The sequence below is a fragment of the Gallus gallus genome, chromosome 7, assembly GCF_016699485.2.
Source record: "Gallus gallus isolate bGalGal1 chromosome 7, bGalGal1.mat.broiler.GRCg7b, whole genome shotgun sequence".
Taxonomy (NCBI): domain Eukaryota; kingdom Metazoa; phylum Chordata; class Aves; order Galliformes; family Phasianidae; genus Gallus; species Gallus gallus.
In genome coordinates this window covers 17,344,624-17,365,118 of record NC_052538.1, presented here as the reverse complement: position 1 = coordinate 17,365,118, position 20,495 = coordinate 17,344,624, and the positions used below count along the sequence as shown (strand labels likewise).

The window sequence follows — 20,495 nt, the reverse complement described above, 5'->3', positions numbered from 1 at the left end:
AGCATGCCCAGTGTGGGGAAGGCAAAGGTGTTTGGAACAGCAGCAGCCGGCTGGGATAGGAAATTAACTCTTTTTGTGCTTGCATTTGGCTGGGACTACTTGCAGCCACATCCCCAGCTGGTCCTGCTGATGCCTCATGGCTGCCCACAGGTGAAGTGACTGACAGTGGTAGGGTTGGCATGGATTTCCATGCCATGGAAGTCTGACATGGACAGGGTGGCTGGGAGCAGGGTGCTCAGCTCCTGAGCTTGTTTCTTTGAGCACACGTTTGCCACTTTCTGAGTTAAACCTCTTGTTACTACAAGAGGATTTTATGCAGTAACAGAGACTGCCACTGTGAGAGAAAATCTGATTGAAAATCCCTTTAACACAGTGTCTTTAATAATTTTATCACAGTTTAGTTATAACACAATCTAGTAAATGTTTTATGGTATCACTTCATGCTCAGGTCTATTCCTGAGCCAGTGCTCTTTCTTTTAAATGTGGGGGAGATGTACAGTTTGTAAGGGAGAAATTAAAACTGAATTGTAGTTTTCACATACTGTTTGACTGTTTAAAAAAAACAACAAAAAACAGTGTATCTCCTAGTTACAGCGAGAGAAAGCTGGACAAAATGGAAAGCTGTATTTTGAAATAGGACTTTGAAAAAATGCTTTCTGCCAGTGAAAATGAGATCTACAAAACTGATTTCAAATCCATACACGCTGAGCTCTTGGCTGTGAGACGAAAGTGTTGGAAAGTGTTTGCTTTTCCATGTGACTTTCAGAAAGTCAATAATTAGTGGCCTTTGCAGAACAACAGGTAGCTTTGTAGTTCATTTTGCTTTGTAGCTCGCTCTGGCCCTTATGCTGCTTTTGGCTGCTTTTCCCAGCCCCTATCGTAATCTGCTTCCTGAAAAAGGCTGAGCTAATAAAATGAAAATCACACTCCTTTAAATGCCAGGCCTCCGGGCAACAGAGATTAATGGTGTACTTGGCCATGGCTCTGAGATGGTAGTAGGAAAATGTAGCAGTGCAGTAGCAGATTAGAAGAATCGTCTGTCACTTAAAATAGCTGTTCATAACAGCCTGGAAACAGTGGGTATCTGCAAAAAGCACTGTGAACAATTTCCCCACAGACGTCATTTCTGGCTGCGTTTTTCTGGGAGCGGCTGCTTTTTCAGAAGCCCATTCCCTTGGTTGAGCTCCAGTTCCCATTACTGCCTGAGTAGGAAGGGCTCCGTGCTAGGATGTCTGTGGTGCTCCTGTCCTTGTGCTGGCTCTGGCTGGGATGGAGTTCACCCACAGCAGCCTATATAGTGCTGTGCTCTGCACTTGAAGCTGGAACAGCTTTGGTACCTACCCAGTGTTTGTCTATGGATAAGCAGTGCTGGAACAGCATGAAGACTCTCCAAACCCCAAACCCAGCATGCTGGGAGTGGGCAGGAGGGGGTAGGGGACGTGGCCAGGGCAGCTGGTCTAAGGTGACCAAAGGGACGTTCTATGTCACAGCAATACAAGCTGGGAAAAGGGAAGGAGAAGTTCCTGTTAAGAACGCATCCATTCTCCCAAACAGCGGCCAAGCTTATTGAGGCCTTGCTTCCCAAGGTGTGGCTGAACATCACTCGATGATGGGAAGTAGAGAATAATTGTTTTCTCTCTTTTTGCTTCCATATGGCCTTTGCTTGTTTTTCCTTTCTTTTCCCTTTTATTTTCTCAATTTGTGAACTTTTTTCTTCCCATCATATTTTCTTACTCACTTATGAAAGGGGAGTGAGGGAGAGGTCTGGTGGAGTTCAGTTGGTTGTTGGTGTGAAACCGCACCTGTCCCTGCTTCTATTGCTGGAAGCCAGATCCTTGCGTAGCAGAGGTGGTACTGCTTGGGATTAAAAACAGTCTATCCCATTAACCAACATCACTTATGTTGAGATGCCTTACAGTTTGATGTTCCTATTCTAAAATTTGGATACTTGACACACTTGTTCCCTTATGAGGAAGTTCTTCCATGACCACAGTTTGTTGAGGGAGAGCAGAAGCGGTGCCCCTGGGGACACCCTGCTCCTGTAGAGTGGCTGCCTGCCTGTTGTTTCTGCCTTGAGAGTAGAGCAAAGCTGAAGAGGTGGTGCGGGGTCTCTGAACAAGATAGTGCATGTGGACAAAGCTGCGCAGGTGGCGAAGGTCCATCCTTGTGGAGGGCTCTGGGCAGATGTCTGCATGGAGACCCTGCATGGAGATGCGCTGTCTCTACCGGCAGTTGTTGGACACATGTTGTGTGTCTGGGTACTGTGATTGGTGACTTGGTGGTATAAATGTAATCAGTTGGTGGTTGTTAGTTTCATTTCTTCATCAATGGAATGAAATGCTCTGAGGCAGAGTGCAGGAGGAAGGGATGTGGGGAGTCTCTCTGTCTAGCCAGGAGTGGGAGAAGTTGTACAGCGTTTAGCTTCATCGCTTCCCAGCTTTGCCCCCCTCGTGCTGATGGAGTCTTTCTGAAAACACAGTGAAGTGCAAAGTGTGCAGTGGCACCATTGTTACTGAGAATAGCAACATTAAATTGGACATTTGTGCTCAATGAAGGTTGCAAAATTGGAAATTGCGTACACCACTGACTATTTTATTCTGCCTATTTGTGGAAATGGCTAATGGTTGGTTACCCAGGAAACGCTTCCAGTGATTTCTGCTCCAGTCTGTTAAAGCACAGAGCTGCCACTAGTAATGTGTTGCTGTTACTTTTAAGGAGAAGATGGCAAAGGCTGGTGCCTTGTTTGGGGTAGAAGATACTGTGGGAAAGAAAGGAATTCAAGGAATGAAGACATAGTGTCTGAGCTTAGTGCAGACCACAGTATTTTTGTATTTGTTTAAGTCACAGTGTAGCTTACTCAATGGAAACCTCTTCCTTTGATGAACAAGAGTTTCCTGCCAAAGATGTTAAAGGTGTTCTCCTTCCTTTAGACTTATCTTTCAAGCTAGTGACTGTTCCTGAGATACTGCAATGAATTGCTGACAACTGCTCTTCTTTGAAGTATATTGTGAAAACTGTATGTTGTCCTCAGAAAGTTCCAGGCTGTGAGTGAGGAAAGGAATTCACCGTGGAGTGAGAGGAATACTTGCAGGAACTTGGAGCTGTTGTGTTTCTGATGCTCTTGCCTCATCTGAACTGCAGCTGTCTTGCTGAAAGCAGCCAGGGAGTTCTGTGGACACTACTGAAGGAGGTTCAGGTAGGTGGCTGTGAGCAGAACCTCTTAGTTCCCGCTGTCATTTTCATTCATTGATGAAGAGGGATGTTACAGCCTCTGCTGCACTTCTCACAGGTCACTGATGAGAGCAGATAGGACCTCAGAGCTGTACCCTGCTGCTTCATAGTCTCTGGTGCTTGTTCAAATGAAAAGCTGTTTCTGGTGTATTTTGCTTTGGATTCAGTATCTCTGTTGGGCTAATTTGAGTTAGGAGACAGACAGTCTTCTTGCTGTTATCTGACTTGTGGAGTGCTTGCTGAGCACTGAGGCCCCAGGGAGAGAGTTGCCACTGCCTTCTTCCTGCTTGGAGTTCTGTGGCTGTATGAAGCATGCTTTGCACATATGGTTACCCGAAGGTCTGGTCCGTCACTGGGGAAGTCAGTAAGATGCTTTGATGTCTTTTCTGAGACTGAAGTGGCACTTAAACTTCATCTCTTCAGTTGTGCTTTGTTGGCTCGGCTGTTCTGCCAGGGGCATGGCAGCGAGGTGCAGTGGGTGCTGGGGCCCAATCCCTCTCTAGATGCTGGGACCCTTCCCAAGAGGTAATTAAGATAAAGCAATAATTAATTCTAACCAATAGAGCATCAGGATTGATGTATTTGCTCTGAGACTAGAATTTTAGTTTAGGCGTGTGTTTTAATAATGGAATGTAATTGTACCAAGTTTTCAAGAAGTAGAAACCAAAATTTCTGAGAGTTAGGACATCGGTACCTCTACTTGCTATAATTTCTGGTTGCCAGTGTTAACAACAACAACAAACCTCATCTTGTCTCTTTCTGTAGGGGATAACAGAACTGAGGGGAAAATGCAGCTATTCCTACATTAGGAGCAGCTCAGGAGCCACTGCTTTGCAAGAGAGTTAAGAGATGAGAGTTAAGTACACTACTGCCAAAATTAGAGAAGGAAGCTGTTAGTGGCCTTTCTAAAAGCGTGGTTGTTTGGATTAAAGACTTGTGATAACAGCTGTGTTTCTGAAAAAGAATCTTTGAAAAAGATGCCAGACATATGTAGGGGGAAAAGTTCTGTAAACTAAAACCCACCCAAGCTGCCTGTCCTGTTTTTGTATGTGTGTCAGTCCAGTGCCAATATTTTACCTGAAGTTTGCACCGTTTGGGGGGGTAACCTTTGTGAGTGCAAAGAGTGGAAATTCTTGTGTATAGAAGCGGTGAAGAGATGACTGTTTCACAATACACACGTACCTTTCTCTTCTGAATATGTTTTCTTATAAGACATCAATTTTGTCTGATTACTTTAGTGACAATGAGTGAACGTTTCCTTAATAACAAAAACGTGTATGATCTTAAATGATCAGGCTGGTGTATGTTAGATATAAATAAAAGTGAGTCATGTTTTTAACTAGAAAACAAACCAAAACCCTCAAAACCATGAGGTACAGCGGTTTGCTTTGCTCCACGGCCATTATAAGGTATGCGGAAAAAAATTCTGTCTCAACAGAAAAACTCTGTAACTGAAGCCGTAAGCAAACCTTCCTCTCTTTGATAATACAGTATCAGATCTCTTCTTTGAGATTTATTTATTTATTTATTTATACTGACTGGTGTCTGCAAGCACAGGGAGGTTGTACCCACTGTATTGTACCCATCTACACACTGTTTTCTCAGTCTTGGTTTTCTTCAGAATTTGTTGTTTCTTATTTCTTCTGCAAACCGTGGTGCTGTTATTGCATGCTGGTTTCAGATAGGAAGTTGAGGTGACTGTGCTTTGCATATGTGCAACTCTCAAAAATACCTGAAGAAAAAAATTGTTTTGACTGAGAACTCTCATTTAGCAAATACATACGTCTGTGGTTATTGTGTGATAATACTCGTGGAGGGTGGTGGCATAGGAGTGGTACAAATGCAGAGAGAGTCTGAAAGCAGTTGCATTGACTGATGAAAATCTACCTTAAATGTGTGCACATCAAACCTCTAACTACATGATGAAAGCATTTCCTGACTCTGCTGCCTTCCTCTTTTCTAATATTGCCTCTGCAGATCCCTTGAAGTTATTTCTGTTTTCCTATAGGTTGCTGGTTGGAGCTCCTCGGGAAAAGGCCTTTCCATCCCAACAAGCCAACAGAACGGGAGGGCTGTACAGCTGTGACATCACATCTTCAGATACGCGCTGCACGCGTGTTGTGTTTGATGAAGACAGTAAGTTCCTCAGTGCTTTTGTTTAAAATTATGCAGTTGTCTGATTTTTCTGATCTGGTGCGGTCCTTTCCATTGACTGTATCACACAGTTGCTTCTCTGGGTTTGTACGTAACTTATTTGCATTGGAATGTGATGGAACGTGCAGACACTGCCATCTGTAGACTATCTCATGTATTGTATGAAGAACAAAAAAAAAGTTAACTGCTTTATTTGAATCTCCGTTGTAATGCTTTGCAGCTGACCCAAAGATGGAGAGCAAAGAAGACCAATGGATGGGTGTAACTGTCCAAAGTCAGGGGCCAGGAGGAAACGTGGTGGTAAGTCTACAGGTCTAGCTTACTGTAGACCCAAAACACCTTTGTATGTTGTGAATGGTCTGTGTTTCTGTGCAGCCTCCTGAAAGGTAATTTCCATTGCTGTATTATTGTAATTTCTTAGAATTAAGGACTTAAATGTCTGCTTAGCAAAATAAAATACTTTAGATTGTAGAAGTTTTAAATTAATTTTCTAACTCTGAGTTAGCCTTTCTTTGTAATCTTGGCAACAGGATGGATCTTCGATGCGGAACAATTTATTTTCAGGTTTTTACTCCTCTTTTCATGTTACATGGTTTCTTTAAAAAAACACCACAGAAACAAGGAAAAATAGTTTGGTAAAGTTTAAAAAAGGAGCCCTCTATCATCAGCCTGTTGCCTAGGATGATCAGCCTTAACTTTACTGAGGGCCATCAGCTGAATTGCTCCTATGTATTCATGTAGCTCTGGATGTTGCAACTGGGACGTAGGAGGGAGAACAGTGAAAACTTGTACTAATAATGACAATGCAAGCTATTCTTTCATAAACTACTGAGAGAAAAAGCTTTTCAGATTTAGCAGATAATGTTATTTTTGTAGCTTCATGGTTCTTTCTCAAATTCACCTCATGGCTGCAGGATACCAGCTGCATCATAACATGGGGGTGCAGTGAGACTCCTCCATCTAATTATATTCTTGCAGTTTAACCTCACTTCTTCAAAGACAAGAGTAAAGCATCTTCAGGGCACAACTCTGGGTTATTTATGGCTATAGGGACAGTACTAGCTACTCCAGTCTGACTCAGAACCCAAGGGAGGAAAAGTAGATGGAACCGGTCCTGTTCAGTTAATTCCTCACCAGCTAGTGCCATCTTGCCTGTGATGCAGTTTATGTGCTTCTTAGACGGGCCAAAGGCAGCCTGAAGATCACAGTGCAGCTGAGCAGCGTGTAGTACTCAGCACAGCTCAGAGTAGGGCAGTGCCCTAAGTGAGTATTGGCTATGTATCTGCTTAATGTTTCAGCCTTAGTAGGAGCCACAGAAAGGGAATTTTTCTGTTAGATGGGAAACCTGTCTTGCTTGTGCTTGTCCTGCACTTCCTCCCTCTTAATCTGCAAAGAACACTGCTGTCAAAAGGGTTTGATTGTTCCACCTCTTTTTACAGTGGTTTGGTGATTACACTGGTTATCCTGGTGGCTCATCATCATTTGTATTTGATTGGAATTGTCTTCCTAGGTGAAAAGTCTAACAGCTAGGTTAAAGAACAGCTTATACTCAGTGCTGCTGCTTTTCTTCGTCCCAGTGATGGTTATCCCCTAAATGAAACACCCACCACTGGAAATAGGAACAAGTCTTTCCTCCCTTGCCTTCACTGGAAAAGCTTTCAGCCTCCTGCCTGTGGCACTTTTCTGAAAGAGCTGACTTTGGTAAAGGTGGATGGTAGTTGAACCAGCTCCCTGTGTCTTACACAAGCATGTAGATTATTTAACTGTTACAGCTGGGGGGAAACAGCTAGTTTTTTTTTTTTTTTTACAAGAGGTAGTGTTGTTGTCTACTCTGTTTTTGAAAGAGAGGGATTAGGTATCAATGAAAGCTTTAGGGCAAAAACCCCTGAGTCCCAAAGTGAAGAGGGATTTAACCATGCTGCCTTCCCTGATCAGGAAGTTGATTGCTCTGACTTGGGTCTGTAGATGCTTATAGGGAACTCTGGGCTCTCTCTGCATTGCAGCATAAACGTGTCCACAAGGAGAGCTTTGCTAGCATGAAGTACTGCTTATGGAGACTAGCCTTCTTTGATAACTTGCATGCAAACATACAAAAAGAATTATGTACTATTTTCTATCTTGCAGACATGTGCACATCGCTATGAGAAAAGGCAATATGTAAACACAGTGCAGGAAACCCGGGATATCATTGGAAGGTGCTACGTGCTGAGCCAGGATCTCACTATTAAGGATGATATGGATAATGGAGTATGGAGTTTTTGTGATGGCCGCTTAAGAGGCCATGAGAAGTTTGGTTCCTGTCAGCAAGGTGTTGCTGCTACTTTTACTAGAGACTATCATTACATTGTGTTTGGTGCCCCAGGCACTTACAATTGGAAAGGTATGACCTAGCTTCTTTCCTGCTAAAGCTAGACTAACCCCTTTCCCATTTCCTTTTAGATTTTCTGCAAATGTTGCATTGTAAGGTTCTTATTTGCCTCTTTGGTGGGCGGGAAGGAGCAGTAAGCCTTACAGGGTTCTTACGATTTTACCTGGTTTTCACTCCTTTATCACTGAAGGTCCTTTAAATATTTATAAAGGATTACTTATTAATGGATAATGGAACTTTGCATGTGTGTACAGCAACTTTTTCCCTTATTAGTCTTATGGTAGGATTGAGTTCTTGCTTTGACATTTTGTACGGTAACAAGTTACTAAATTAATTAGAAGTTATTTGCCCAATCTTTTCCTCTGAATTTGAGCACATTAGATTGCTGCACTGAGGTATTTTTTATATCCTTCAGTATTCTCTTTATTCTTCGTGAATTCTGTAGAAGGGAGTGCTTCCCAAATTCTATACTGGAAGATTGCGGAAAGATAACTGAACAGAGCAAAGCTACCTATATTCATATCTAAATCCATAGATATTTATGCAAGTAAAATTCCACGAAGTTTGACTAAGAGACAGGGACTCTATATCATGTACAGGAAATATTCCAAAACTTGGGGGGGGCAAACTGAACATATTTCTTTGTACATTTATACTGAGAAGCATCTAAGAGGCCAGTCCTGTCTTTTTCCTTAGTCAGTTTTCCCCTTGCACTTAGTTACACCAACAGCTGTAAGTGCTTCACTCCTTTAAAACACCGATCCTTAAATCATTACAATTTCTCCCTTTGTACACCTGTGCCTGCTACATGAACCATGCCAAGTCTTTGAGTTAAGCTGTGACACAAGGTGTACTTGTGTGAAGGTTTAATCTTCCACATATCTGTTCCTGTCAACACCGTCTGACCACGTACACAGTTTAGAGTTTTACCTTAATTACAGAGAAGTGCTCTGATAGTCTACCAGCCATAAGTACTCTTTTACGCCATGGAAAAACATGTGTGTACTTGGCAAAATGGTATATGTTCTTATCAATAAAAGGGAAGCACACATTTTATTGAACAATAAATATTATCAGTATAAGCAATAAGTACATATCAGTATTTTCTAATATATTTCCCGTATTTGCCACAATGGAACAGTATTTTTTGTTTTATTTTGTTGTGTTCGTGTGTACTTACCTCCCTTTTAAGAGAGACTTAATGAAATTAAGCACAGTGGGATGAGGGTGGTCCATGACCAAGTCAGTCTCGTATTTTTGTTGAGAATTCTTTTAGTATCTCATGTTTTCCAGATCATTGCATGACATCTCCATGGAATAGCAAGAAGCTCTGTCACACAGGTTGAGCTTAGAAACTCATGGCCTGTTGAAAGGCTGGTGTGCTAGTTTGTGTTTGTTCCATTTAAACAGCAGTCACTGTCTCATTCATGGTAATTGGTACTAGCTGGGAACCATTTATCTGTTATTTTTCTCCCTTACCATTCATTTGCTTTTATTTTATCATTTCACTTCTTCAGGGGTGGTTCGTGCAGAGCAAAAGAATCAGACATTTTATGATCTGGGTATCTTTGATGATGGGCCTTACGAAGTTGGTGATGAGAGCCGCCAAGATAAGAATCTAGTTCCTGTTCCAGCTAACAGTTATTTAGGTAGGACAAAGTACATATGGTAAATCTCTTTAGGCTTCTTAAACATTTATGATCTTGTCTGATGCAATAATATGGAATGGGAGGAGAAAGCTGTTTATGTGAGGACCCTGTGAAATGTGAATTGTTTAGGATAATGCACATCTTCCTCCACATTTACGTATAAGATGGTACTTTGCTGAGGTACCTAGAAGTGCTGCTAAAGGAATAAGATATTTAAGAGTGATAATGAAGACCTACACATTCTCAGGGAATGATTATAATCACTGTCTAATGGTAAGTACCATGTTTAGATCTGTAATCCTTAGTCACAAGGTCACTGCTATGTGGTATCAAAAACTAACATTTTGAGTCATACTAACATTTGAGTTTCTGAATGTAATTTTCTCACCAGAGTGTTTTTTTTTTTTTTTAATTGAAGATTTTAAGACCACAGTGGCCTTTTTTACAGGCTTTTAAAATACTGTAACATGAGTAATGTTAATGTTTTAAGTGTGTGTGTGTGTGTGTGTGTGTGTGTGTGTGCATGTTGCAGAGGAGAGTCCTGAGCTTTGTGCAAACATAAAAGCAAACATATGTCCTTAGGGTAATGAATATTCCTGTACATTTGCAAGATAAATTGGTAAAGAGAATAGGTTACTCTCCATTTCTTAGAATGCCTCTAGTGCAATGTGTAACTAACATTTCTGCTCTAGTACAGGTTTTTGTGCTATACTAATCTAGTGCTTTTGGCTTAGGCAGCAGATATAATTTTAGTAACTCAAAGCTGGAATTTCTGTGTTAATAATGAGAAGTTGAAAGGAAAGATGTTAATATGAAAGCAAGCTGAGTAAAGAGCCAAATTAGAGCTGCATGTCTATTAAAAGAAATAAACTTGAGCTAAATGTGAGTAGTGGTTACTGGGTGTAAAAAAAAATCCTAGGAGCTTATTTCAGAAAGGCAAGCTGATGGCCTTTTCATGTGGAAGAGTAGTACTGTAGCGGTGTCTTGCTGTAAACAGTTTACTGTGTGTGTGTCTTCCTAACTGAACTTCTGCAATTTCATAATAAATGCAATGTTGCATTTATCTTACTATAAATGCTGCCTTTGATATGTCATAATCAAAACTACTTGAAGGCAAGGCCAGCATTCCCTAGCATAGCCGATCCCTATATTTAGACAATAACTATGTGTGGTTATAGCTGCTGTGTTCAACTTCTTTGTCTTTTCAATCTTTCACTCATATGTTTACAGGTCTTCTATTTTTGACAGCAGTATCTGATACTCATCCAGATCAGTTTGTATACAAAACGTTGCCTCCCAGCATACAGGTGGACAAATCAGTGGATGTAATGATGAATAGCTACTTAGGTTTGTGACCACCTCAGGTGGCAGCATCTGGTCACACAATCTTCAGACCTTTAACATGATACTCTCCTTTCCATCCTCATTACAAATACATTGCAAATAAAAGCATGTGACAGCAGGGATTCAGATGAAGAGTAACTTGTAAAATAAGCTGGCTTCAGAGAAGCACTGGTGTGTGATGCGTTTCTCCAGGCCTTCTCATCTCTCCCTTAAAGTGGACTCTTCCTGATTTTTTTTTTTTTTAAACTGTCTCATTGTGAATTGCTGTAATTGAGAATTTCAGTAGTAGTGGTGAACTGTTTCAAAAGGGAGATTACTATCTGCTGGCTGCTATTTTCTTCCTTGCAGTGTGCATCATCTCACTTTGAGCTTTATTGACTATGTCGGTACATGCATTATATTGTTTTAATGTACTTTTAAATCTATTAACTTTATACAGATACTTAAGACTAAATTCATTCAGACACGTCCCTTAGAGCTGCATTAAATTAAAATTGCCCATTTCGCCACTACTGGATAAAGTGATTCTCAAATACCGTATTACATCATTTAATGTATGTTAAGCATGTACAGTACATCTTGCATGTTTGCAACGGAGTTTATTGACTTGTACATAGAAGTTTTATAATGATTTTGTTGAAGGTGAAGTACTCAAGCTATATTCAAGTGGTAATGTTTAGTCCTTTCTAAGCCAATATGTTTTAAAAAAAATTATCTTGTATTTACTGTGTGCAAAATGGAGACCTGAGTGAGCAATGAAACAGTATATTTTGTGGGGGAGATAACTTAAACGGAATATATTGAAAGAGTGTAAACTTTTAAACACACATCCGCCAGTTCAAAGAGAACATAGAATTGCCAGTATATCATACTCTGCTTTAGAAAACTTCTATTCAATATGCCACTTTAATATAGTAGGGTAATTTACTTTTCCTGTTAACAATACGAGCACTAAGTTGTTTGCTTCTTTCTCTGTTAAAGGTTTCTCTTTGGATTCTGGTAAAGGAATTGTCTCCCAAGATGAGATGACTTTTGTGTCTGGTGCACCAAGGGCCAACCATAGTGGAGCAGTTGTTTTACTGAAAAAGGAGAAAAATCAGAGAGCGCTTTCACTGGAGCACATGTTCGAAGGAGAAGGGCTGGCCTCTTCTTTTGGTTATGATGTGGCCGTTGTGGATCTGAACAGTGATGGGTATGGCCTTGGTTAACTCATGCTGCCTATATAGGATAGCAGACTGACTTATTTCTGCTTTGGTTTTTACTTTTGAAGTGTAAACAATCTTACATGTTTTGCTGGAGGAAATGGCGAGCGTGTCAGAAAGTCACGCCGAATGCAGTCTGTGTTCTTAATTACAGAAATGAGTTGTACTCGAATTCATAAGATTAGTGTTAACAAAGAAGAAATAATACCAAAGGAAGGCCCAGTAAGTTTCTTGTGTGTGATGGAGGGAGTGTAAAAGGCTTGCAGTCTTAGTGGATCCTCTGCCAGCTGTTTTTGCATGACTAGTTGAAAGTACTTTTTAATCACCTCTGTTCAGCAGCGGGGGTTGACTGTGACCTTGAGACTATAGCCTTTATCAGTTACTTTTTAGAGTTCTTCAGTACGAGCACCGTTTTTTCTTTTTTTTCCCCTTCTTTAAGATGGCAAGATATTGTGGTTGGAGCCCCGCAATACTTTGATAGAAGTGGAGATATCGGTGGTGCTGTGTACATCTACATTAACCAGCAAGGCAAATGGGAAGGAATAAAACCTATTCGCTTAAATGGGACCGCTGACTCAATGTTTGGTCTCGCAGTTGAAAATGTTGGGGACATTAATCAGGACGGATATCCAGGTGAGTGAAAATGACTAACAGGAGAGTGTGCATGATTTTTGTGCTAACGCCACACTTTGAACGGCTGTCTTTATCACAACTGAAAGCTGCAGAAAGAATAAGAATTATTTATGTATTGCAACTTTTTTTCAACAGATATTGCAGTAGGGGCTCCATATGATGGTTTTGGCAAAGTATATATATATCATGGATCCAAGAATGGAATAAATACAGAACCAGCACAGGTAATCGTAACTTTCACTGTATATAATTACTCTTGCACAAAATTAAGGGGATGGTGGAGCTGTCTATCTTTTGCCTTTCTGTTACTGTAATTGGGTGGTGGATATGCACAGTTTACAGGAACCTTCAGAGATTGCACTGCTGACCAAAGGAATTACGAGTTCTTTATTTTTTAATGTGCATTTTTCTCCCTGGGACAGTCCATTGGTAGCAATAATACAAAGAGAAGTAAAAGAATTTGTAGATGCAGAAGTTTTTCTTTTTAAGACATTCTGGGATTTCTGAAATAGTTCCTTGCTTTTGGTTCAGATAAAACGCTCACATTAATGAAGAGTTTTCACTTTGGAAATAACTGTACATTTTTTTTTTCCTCTTCTTCTGGAGATATTGTTTTCTTCATTCTTATCTTCCATGACTTCCCCTTTTCCTTTTTTCATATCAATTGTGTGTGCCTTTTTTTTTTTCTTGAGGACCACTATGTCCAGTTAGCATGGTCAGAAGGGAACATAATTATACTTTCTAGAATACTGTTAGAATATTTTCTAGAATATGTTCTTAAGTTTCAAGTACCTCTACTGCCTAAATATTACAAGTAAAGATCAAATGGGCAAAATTTTTATACAAAGGAAATCATCTTAGGACTTCAGTGTTGTTTATCTGAAGATAGAGGTTTTCTTTTTTGTTCCATAAGGCAATAATGTTCACTTAAGTATTTCACTTTTATAGCTTTTCAATGTCTGAATTCCCTCAATCTGTTTCCTCTTTAGATTCTTGATGGTGAAAAAACAGGCACCAATTTCTTTGGTTACTCTATTGCTGGAAACATGGACCTGGATAAAAATTCCTACCCTGATATTGCTGTTGGTTCCCTTTCAGATTCTGTATCTGTGTTCAGGTATTACATTACAGGACTGTAATTATACCAAGGTTTTCAGTTTTCTAAAAACAAACTGCTTAGAAATAACAAAATAGATGTTTGGCCTGGAGTGTATTTCTCCTGTTAGAAGCTGGAAATTCTGAGAAAAAATACCCATGAATTGATTTGTTACTCTATTCCCCGTTTCTTGTTCAGAAGCTACCTTCCGATTAGTGCAGGCTTAGAGGGTGAATGTGTGCAGTTGCTGTGGGACACTGGTGTGCATTGCTGCTGTTACATAACAATAATCCTACTTTATTGAAGGTAGAACAAAATAAAGGAAAACCTCACTTCTAGCTGAGACTCAAAAGTGCTGAGGCTGTGGTGGGGTCTATGAAACAGCACTGAAAAAGCACTGCAGCCTAGATCCTGTTTGATTTCTGTAGCACAGGCCTTAATTAAGGATGTACCAGGATGACCTTGTGGTCTTTTACAGACCAGTTTTTCTTTAATGTTACTGTTAAGCTGAATTCACTAGTAATGAGCAGGAAGAGGACTATCTCTTCCTCAGAGCAGTGAATCTTGTGTGAAGTTTGAGGCTTTGGTGATTATCAGTTCTCAAAAAGGGAGGTGTGGAACTGCCAAACTGGTTATCCTAATCTTGGTGAAAAGAAGTCTGCCCTTCAGGGAGAATTGCTTTTCCTACAATCTTTTGATGACCCTGTCTCTAAGGTGTATGGAATCTGTGTGTGTAATTGGAATGCCTTTAAATACACTGAAACAGTGTATAACAAAAGCAGCCCGTATTGCTTGTGGAAGGGAATAATCCGGGTGAAATGGACACTCAATAGATTATTAAATGCTCTACTTAGTCAAAAGAAGCTTTAATTATAAGGGCATTAAAAAACAAACAAAAAAAAAACTTGTAGAAGTGAGAACTCAACCTTTATGCTTATGAACAGCAAAAAGAGTCACCCATTTAAATCTGATAAAAAGGGTGAGGTGGCTTGTTTGGACTCTAGTTTAAACAGATGCCTTTTCTTATCCCCCATGCAAAAAGGGAAAGAAAGGAAAAGTTGCAAGGCTAAATCACGACTGCAGTCTGCATGCAGAGGAGTCAGGATATAAAAGCTTTGTTTCCCATAGCCATCCAGGCTCCACATTAAAGCTGTTTTGGACATTAATTTGAATGAACTTTAGTACCTACAGTTGCTCACAAGGGCTGAATTACCATTGGTATGGGAACCATCACTTTGAATTTCCTGTGTGTGTATAAAATAACAACCATAACATTGCATTAGTGTACCCTGCTCCCTCATTAGGCATTTCCTACTCACTGTTGTAGTCAGTTATTCTGACTTGCTTAGCTTAGCATTAAATTGTTTTGTTTCTTACTATAATGAAAGCCAAATCCTGTGTTTCTTGGGGTGTCTTTGCTGCAAATCAGTGCAGGCATAGCTAAGGACATCTGGATTCATACGAATTGTTGCATTAATTTTATCTGAAACTCTTCCTTCTTCTACCCTTTCTTTTCATTCCTTGTTTTTTTTTTTTTTCCCCAAATAAAGATCTCGACCTGTCATAAGCATTACAAAAAGCATTACAGTACAGCCTGACAAACTTGACCTGAAGAAAAAGAACCCTGAAGACCCCAGTGAAATATGGTAATGTTTGAATTGTTATTCTGTCAGAAGTTGTGGTGTATTGACACTTCTGTTGTCAAATTTGTTTAGTTACTGTAAGGGTAGAGGGGATGTGATGGCCAATCAACATCGCGTTGCCACTTAGGACTGTTAACATTTAGGTATGTTAACATTAAGGTATCTTAAATTGAACAGCTTTCTCATGAATAGAGATGTAAAAGCAAATTCCAGAAAATATTTTTCGAGCTGCTCATTAAACATTTTTTACTTGCTTTGTTAATTTAGTTTAGTAAGCTGCAAATGATTATTCTAGTATGAAAAGTAGAGTCATAAGGCTCATAACAGAATTCAGTGGACTATTAAAACTTTTCAGTCCACTGGACCATGCCTTATTAATTTTAATTTCTCTGCACTTTTTACAGGATGGATGTGAAAGCATGTTTTCAATATACTGCAAACCCTCGTAATTTAAATCCAAGAATAAGTAAGTTTTAAAGAGAAATAATTTTAATCTTTGTCGTGTGTTTGTGTGTGTGTATGTATATATAAAACTTGGTATCATGGAAGGATAGTACTTAAAATATAATGATTAATCTCAAACTATGACAGATTTAAACTGTGACTTAGTACTAAGGACAGTCAGCTATGCAGTATTTGTATTTGGAGCAGCACATAGTGTCTGGTGTGTTCTGAAGTTCTGTTGGTAAAAGACTCAACTGGAACTTTGTAGGTGACATAACTGCCAGTGAGCAAATGGCTGGGAGTCTGTATCATAAATGTAGTTAAAAATGTAAAGCATCAGTTTCTTATATATCCTGTTTTTTTTTCTCTTTAAGTTGTTACAATGCTGCTGTTATTAAACTTCTGAAAATTCTGTAGGATTTTGAGAGGAAATAAGAAGAATTTTAAGCCCTAACCTCCCCTTCCTCCTGTGGTGGTTGGGTTTTTGAGTTAAGTCTAAAATCCATAGAGATACTTGAATAGGGTGTTGGTCCCTTCAGCAGCTTCTAGCATTCGGAGGCTGCTCACATGCACACTTCTAAAGACTGGCAAATTAGCTTGGTGAGCACAGAGATGGTTAAAAGATGGACAAAATTCACATCTGTCAAACCATGGTATTCCCTGCCTCAGCAGACATAGCTAGAAAGCTCGAGAGTACCGCTTTCAGTATTAAAATGAACAATGTACCTTGACCTCAAAATCCTGCTGGCTGCTTTGCTGAGGTGCTACCTGGGACAAGACAGAAAGCAAGGAATCATGTCAGAGTGTTTACGGTTTCTTATCTCAGCCCTCTACTGGCTGTACAGCATCAATTACAACTGCTCCAGCCAGCTCTAAATATTGGTAAAGTAACAGGAATTTACTGACTAAACGTAGGATTTTGTTTGGAAGTTCCCATTGGATACATGTCCCCTCAGCTACAGAGGGAAAAAACAACAGATGAAGAAGGTTTTGTAAATAACGGAAAGAATCAGTGAAGCCTACCACTAGGTGAAACTATTCTAGAATGTTGCTGTAAAATCATACTTGATTTTTTTTTTCCTTTTTAACCATGGCAAGGTTTCTTCCTTATAGCAAACTACTTTATTTCTTCATATAGAGATCAACTATACATTTGAAGCAGAAAATGAGAGGAGACAATTAGGCCTGCCATCTAGGGTACGGTTTAAAGACTATCTATCCGATCAGTTCACTGCAAGTACCACCCTAATAGGGCAGAACTCAAAACGGTGCGTGACAGCCAAGCTTGTTCTGCAGGTAAGGCAATGTATTTAATTTTTATTTCATTTATAACAAAACATACGCTTTTTCAGCCTTGTGGTATCTTTGTACGCAACTTAAAATTCATGTGCAATATAAGGCTTTGAAATGAGAAAACCAGAACTAAGTAGTACTTTACTATTCTCTGCACACATGGTGCTTCTTCCCGCTGCCTTTCTTTCAAAGAGTGAATAAAATTTGCAGCCAGTGCAGTGTGCTGTGGAGGTCAAGAGAGCTGAACCAATTTAGAACAATGGAGAGTCAACAAATGCCAAAAATTGAGAGCTGTTGGAAGACACAGAAGTAGTGGTAGAATTTAACAGTGACTGACTAGGAAAAGGATTTCAAGCCATGGGTTTTTGATGACTTGAATGGGCCCAATAGGAAAACTTGGTATGCACTCTCTTCTCACTTTGCTGCTGTGAGAGGCTGCTGGCCCCTAAAGGCGGCACTGCTCTAAAAGCTGAACAAATTGTCTGTCTGTGGCTCAGGAGTAATGAGCTTCCAGTGTAGCCTTTGGCCACGGGAAATTCAAGACCTTGGAATTACTTAACAGGAAGAAAGTGTGTTATTTTATTGTTATAGTGTGTTTCATTTGTCTGAGTTACCATTTGTTATACCTAGTAATTCCTAACTCTAAGAGAAATAATCAGATCGGGAAGCCAGAAAAAAAGATACAGTAAGGCTGGGATTTGTTGTGTTCATGTATATTTTTAGAAAATTACGTGTTTCTAAATAGTGAGTAGTTGTAATACTGCAAAATGTAGCAAGGGAGATGTTGCTTTACTACTTGTTCTAACATCAAAAGCTAGTCTGGAGGTTGTTTTTCTTTGCACTGTATGCTAAGTATGCCATTTGAAATTTTTATCAGGAAAAAATTAAGGATAAGCTGCGCCCGATCCCTATAGCAGTCAGTGTTAATATTGCTGGCCTGGAGTCTGGCTCATCATCCACCAGAAAAGAGAGAGCGCTTCCGGACCTGATACCCATACTAAATTCAAACGAATCTGAAACAAAGATCACAAAAGTAAGTCTTTAATAGCATATTTTCCTAGAAATCCGTACCATGGAAGTCACCAAACATTAAAGACTGTGGAAAACTAAACTGTGACCAAAGGAAATAAGTGGTGTGGCTCTGGACTGGTGTATGTTTTGTGCTTTGTTATGAATGTGTTACGAAATGTTCTGAACTTAGTCCTGCGTTTCTTTTGTAACATAAGGGAAAATCATATGACTGTTAGGCTTTTTCTATTCCCCACTCCCTCCCAGCATGTTTAGGAGGAAGTATGCTTTTAAATAACAGAAGTCTTTCATCTTCTGCAGTGCACACTTATCCCACATAACAACAACAACAACAAGAAAAAACCCATGCAGTCCAATTCCTTCATGGAGAGGATGCTGTAACAGCATTAGAGCTCCGCATCGGTGACATATCTGGGAAAGCTGTTGAGCTCCCTTTAGCTGCTTTATGCACTGCACGTCAGAAATCATGTTTTAAGCTAGTACCATGTGGCATGCAATAAAAGTGCTTTGGTTTTATTTAGGTGGAGTTCTTGAAAGAAGGATGTGGAGAAGATAATGAATGTCACAGCAATCTGAAACTTCAGTACCGGTTTTGCACTAGAGAAGGAAATGAAGACAGATTTACCTATTTACCGATGTAAGGCTTGATTTAGCAGTCACTACTAAAATTCAAATTACTGATAAATGCTGAAGAAAAACCCCAACTTTTTAGGCTATTCTGGGAGATAGAACAGCTTTGTTGTGTTGGCCTGGCAAATGGAGTCCTCTGTAGTTGTATCTGTCAGGGTGACAATCATGGGGGAATGGGGCTGAGATTCATCAGAAGAGTGATGGTACTGAGTCACATGGCGGATGTAAAGGGGCTGCAACCATGGAGATTTGGTCTAAAATTTAGAAGATTTCTAACTGCTGGAGAAATGATGACTAGCTTTGCAGTAGATCCGTGTGGTACTATTAACTGTGTAGTTACAGTGTTGTCCAGTAGCCTAAGGAGCAGTTACAAAGAAGTTAACGGCAAAATTGTTACCCTGTAACACAAAGCCAGCATCCCATTGCACCCCTCCTTGGAGGGCCAGTGATAGTAGAAAGAAGATGTAAAAAAAGAAAACACAGAAGGAAGTATATTTACTTACTGTGAACAATCAGCCTTTAGAAGAGGGTGCCACAAAAAACTATGACCATTCCTGTGTTTATGTTCTTTACAGTAATGCTTCATTAATAGAATTATGTTTGGGTAAGCCATAGTAAGAAACAAACATTGAAACACGTTTGTTTCCCTAATGCAAAGCTCTGTATATTCTGTTTCTGCAGTGAAAATGGCATTCCAGTGCTTGTTTTAAAAGATCAGAAAGATATTGCCCTGGAAATAACAGTGACAAATAACCCATCTGACGCAAGAAATCCACAGAAAGATGGAGAAGATGCATATGAAGCTAAACTAATTGCAACGTTTCCAGATAGTCTGACTTATTCTGCATTCAGGGAGATGAGAGGATATCCTGTAAGTGTTTTTAAGAGAAAGGATATTCAAATTTGAAAATGTTTTTAGCATAAATTGAATTATAAATGTGTTCTATTTATTCAGGAAAAACAGCTCACATGTGGTGCTAACCAAAATGGCTCTCAAGCAGAGTGTGAACTTGGAAATCCGTTCAAGAGAAATTCCAACGTGAGTTGCACTTACTTTAGTCAAGCTAGACAATTTGATTCCTGACTTCAGTCTTCCAAAGTTTCTGTGTCATAACTGGAAATTTGGCCTAGATCTGTCATTTGAACTTCAGAATTTGATGGTGTGTTACTATAATATTGCATATATTAATATCTTTTTTAAAATGTTCATGTTTCCTGCATGTTCTTTCTCATCTAGGTAACCTTTTATCTGATCTTAAGTACCACTAAAGTTAATGTTGATACAACAGACTTGGACATTAACCTCAAGCTGGAGACGTAAGTTTTCTTTGTGCGTGTCTGTGCACATTATGTTTTGACATATGGCCGTAAACGTTTTGAATTAGTTTGATTCATAAAAGCAATTTAATGGTAAAGTGAAAAATTTTTAAACTTATGAAATCAGCAGCATTGTTTCCTTTCCATTGTAGAACAAGCACTCAAGTAAATTCAACTGCAATTACAGCCAGTGCTAAAGTGGTTCTTGAATTGCTTTTATCGCTCACAGGGTAAGTGTTGATAGCAGAACAAATAGGGGCAGAGGCTGGGGGGAGAGCACCTTTGCTGCAGGCTTCATTACAACCTGATTTGTTTCTTCTCTCCACCTCACCTGAACAGAGTGGCTAAGCCTTCTCAGGTATATTTTGGAGGTAACATCGTTGGTGAGAGTGCTATGAAATCTGAAGATAATATTGGAAACCTCATCGAGTACGAATTCAGAGTGAGTAATTTAGAACAGTT

The 20,495-nt window shown here is 39.7% G+C and overlaps 1 protein-coding gene and 1 long non-coding RNA gene across 6 annotated transcripts in view; one reads left to right on the top strand and one right to left on the bottom strand.

Moving 5' to 3' along the window:
• Nucleotides 1-20,495, top strand: part of ITGA6 (integrin subunit alpha 6) — a 119,008-nt gene that overhangs the window by 90,664 nt on the left and 7,849 nt on the right. For 4 of the 5 annotated variants that reach the window (XM_046943494.1, XM_015289643.4, XM_015289641.4 and 1 more), the window contains 18 exons: nucleotides 5,240-5,367; nucleotides 5,606-5,685; nucleotides 7,510-7,765; nucleotides 9,271-9,402; nucleotides 11,728-11,938; nucleotides 12,388-12,581; nucleotides 12,717-12,805; nucleotides 13,571-13,698; nucleotides 15,228-15,323; nucleotides 15,725-15,786; nucleotides 16,903-17,060; nucleotides 17,935-18,090; nucleotides 18,608-18,723; nucleotides 19,398-19,587; nucleotides 19,672-19,755; nucleotides 19,954-20,033; nucleotides 20,186-20,263; nucleotides 20,373-20,475. In XM_046943494.1, coding sequence (XP_046799450.1) covers nucleotides 5,240-5,367; nucleotides 5,606-5,685; nucleotides 7,510-7,765; nucleotides 9,271-9,402; nucleotides 11,728-11,938; nucleotides 12,388-12,581; nucleotides 12,717-12,805; nucleotides 13,571-13,698; nucleotides 15,228-15,323; nucleotides 15,725-15,786; nucleotides 16,903-17,060; nucleotides 17,935-18,090; nucleotides 18,608-18,723; nucleotides 19,398-19,587; nucleotides 19,672-19,755; nucleotides 19,954-20,033; nucleotides 20,186-20,263; nucleotides 20,373-20,475 — 2,341 coding nt within the window. Of the gene's footprint in view, nucleotides 1-5,239; nucleotides 5,368-5,605; nucleotides 5,686-7,509; nucleotides 7,766-9,270; nucleotides 9,403-10,632; nucleotides 10,750-11,727; nucleotides 11,939-12,387; nucleotides 12,582-12,716; nucleotides 12,806-13,570; nucleotides 13,699-15,227; nucleotides 15,324-15,724; nucleotides 15,787-16,902; nucleotides 17,061-17,934; nucleotides 18,091-18,607; nucleotides 18,724-19,397; nucleotides 19,588-19,671; nucleotides 19,756-19,953; nucleotides 20,034-20,185; nucleotides 20,264-20,372; nucleotides 20,476-20,495 lie in introns of all 5 variants that reach the window. The other variant, XM_046943495.1, reaches the window with a different exon arrangement.
• The window catches only part of LOC121113411, a 32,046-nt gene continuing 11,910 nt past the window's right edge, over nucleotides 360-20,495 (bottom strand). The window contains exons 3-4 of the long non-coding RNA XR_005861772.2: nucleotides 4,771-4,963; nucleotides 360-3,745 (exon numbers count right to left, since the gene is read on the bottom strand). This is a non-coding gene — a long non-coding RNA (uncharacterized LOC121113411). The remainder of the gene's footprint in view (nucleotides 3,746-4,770; nucleotides 4,964-20,495) is intronic.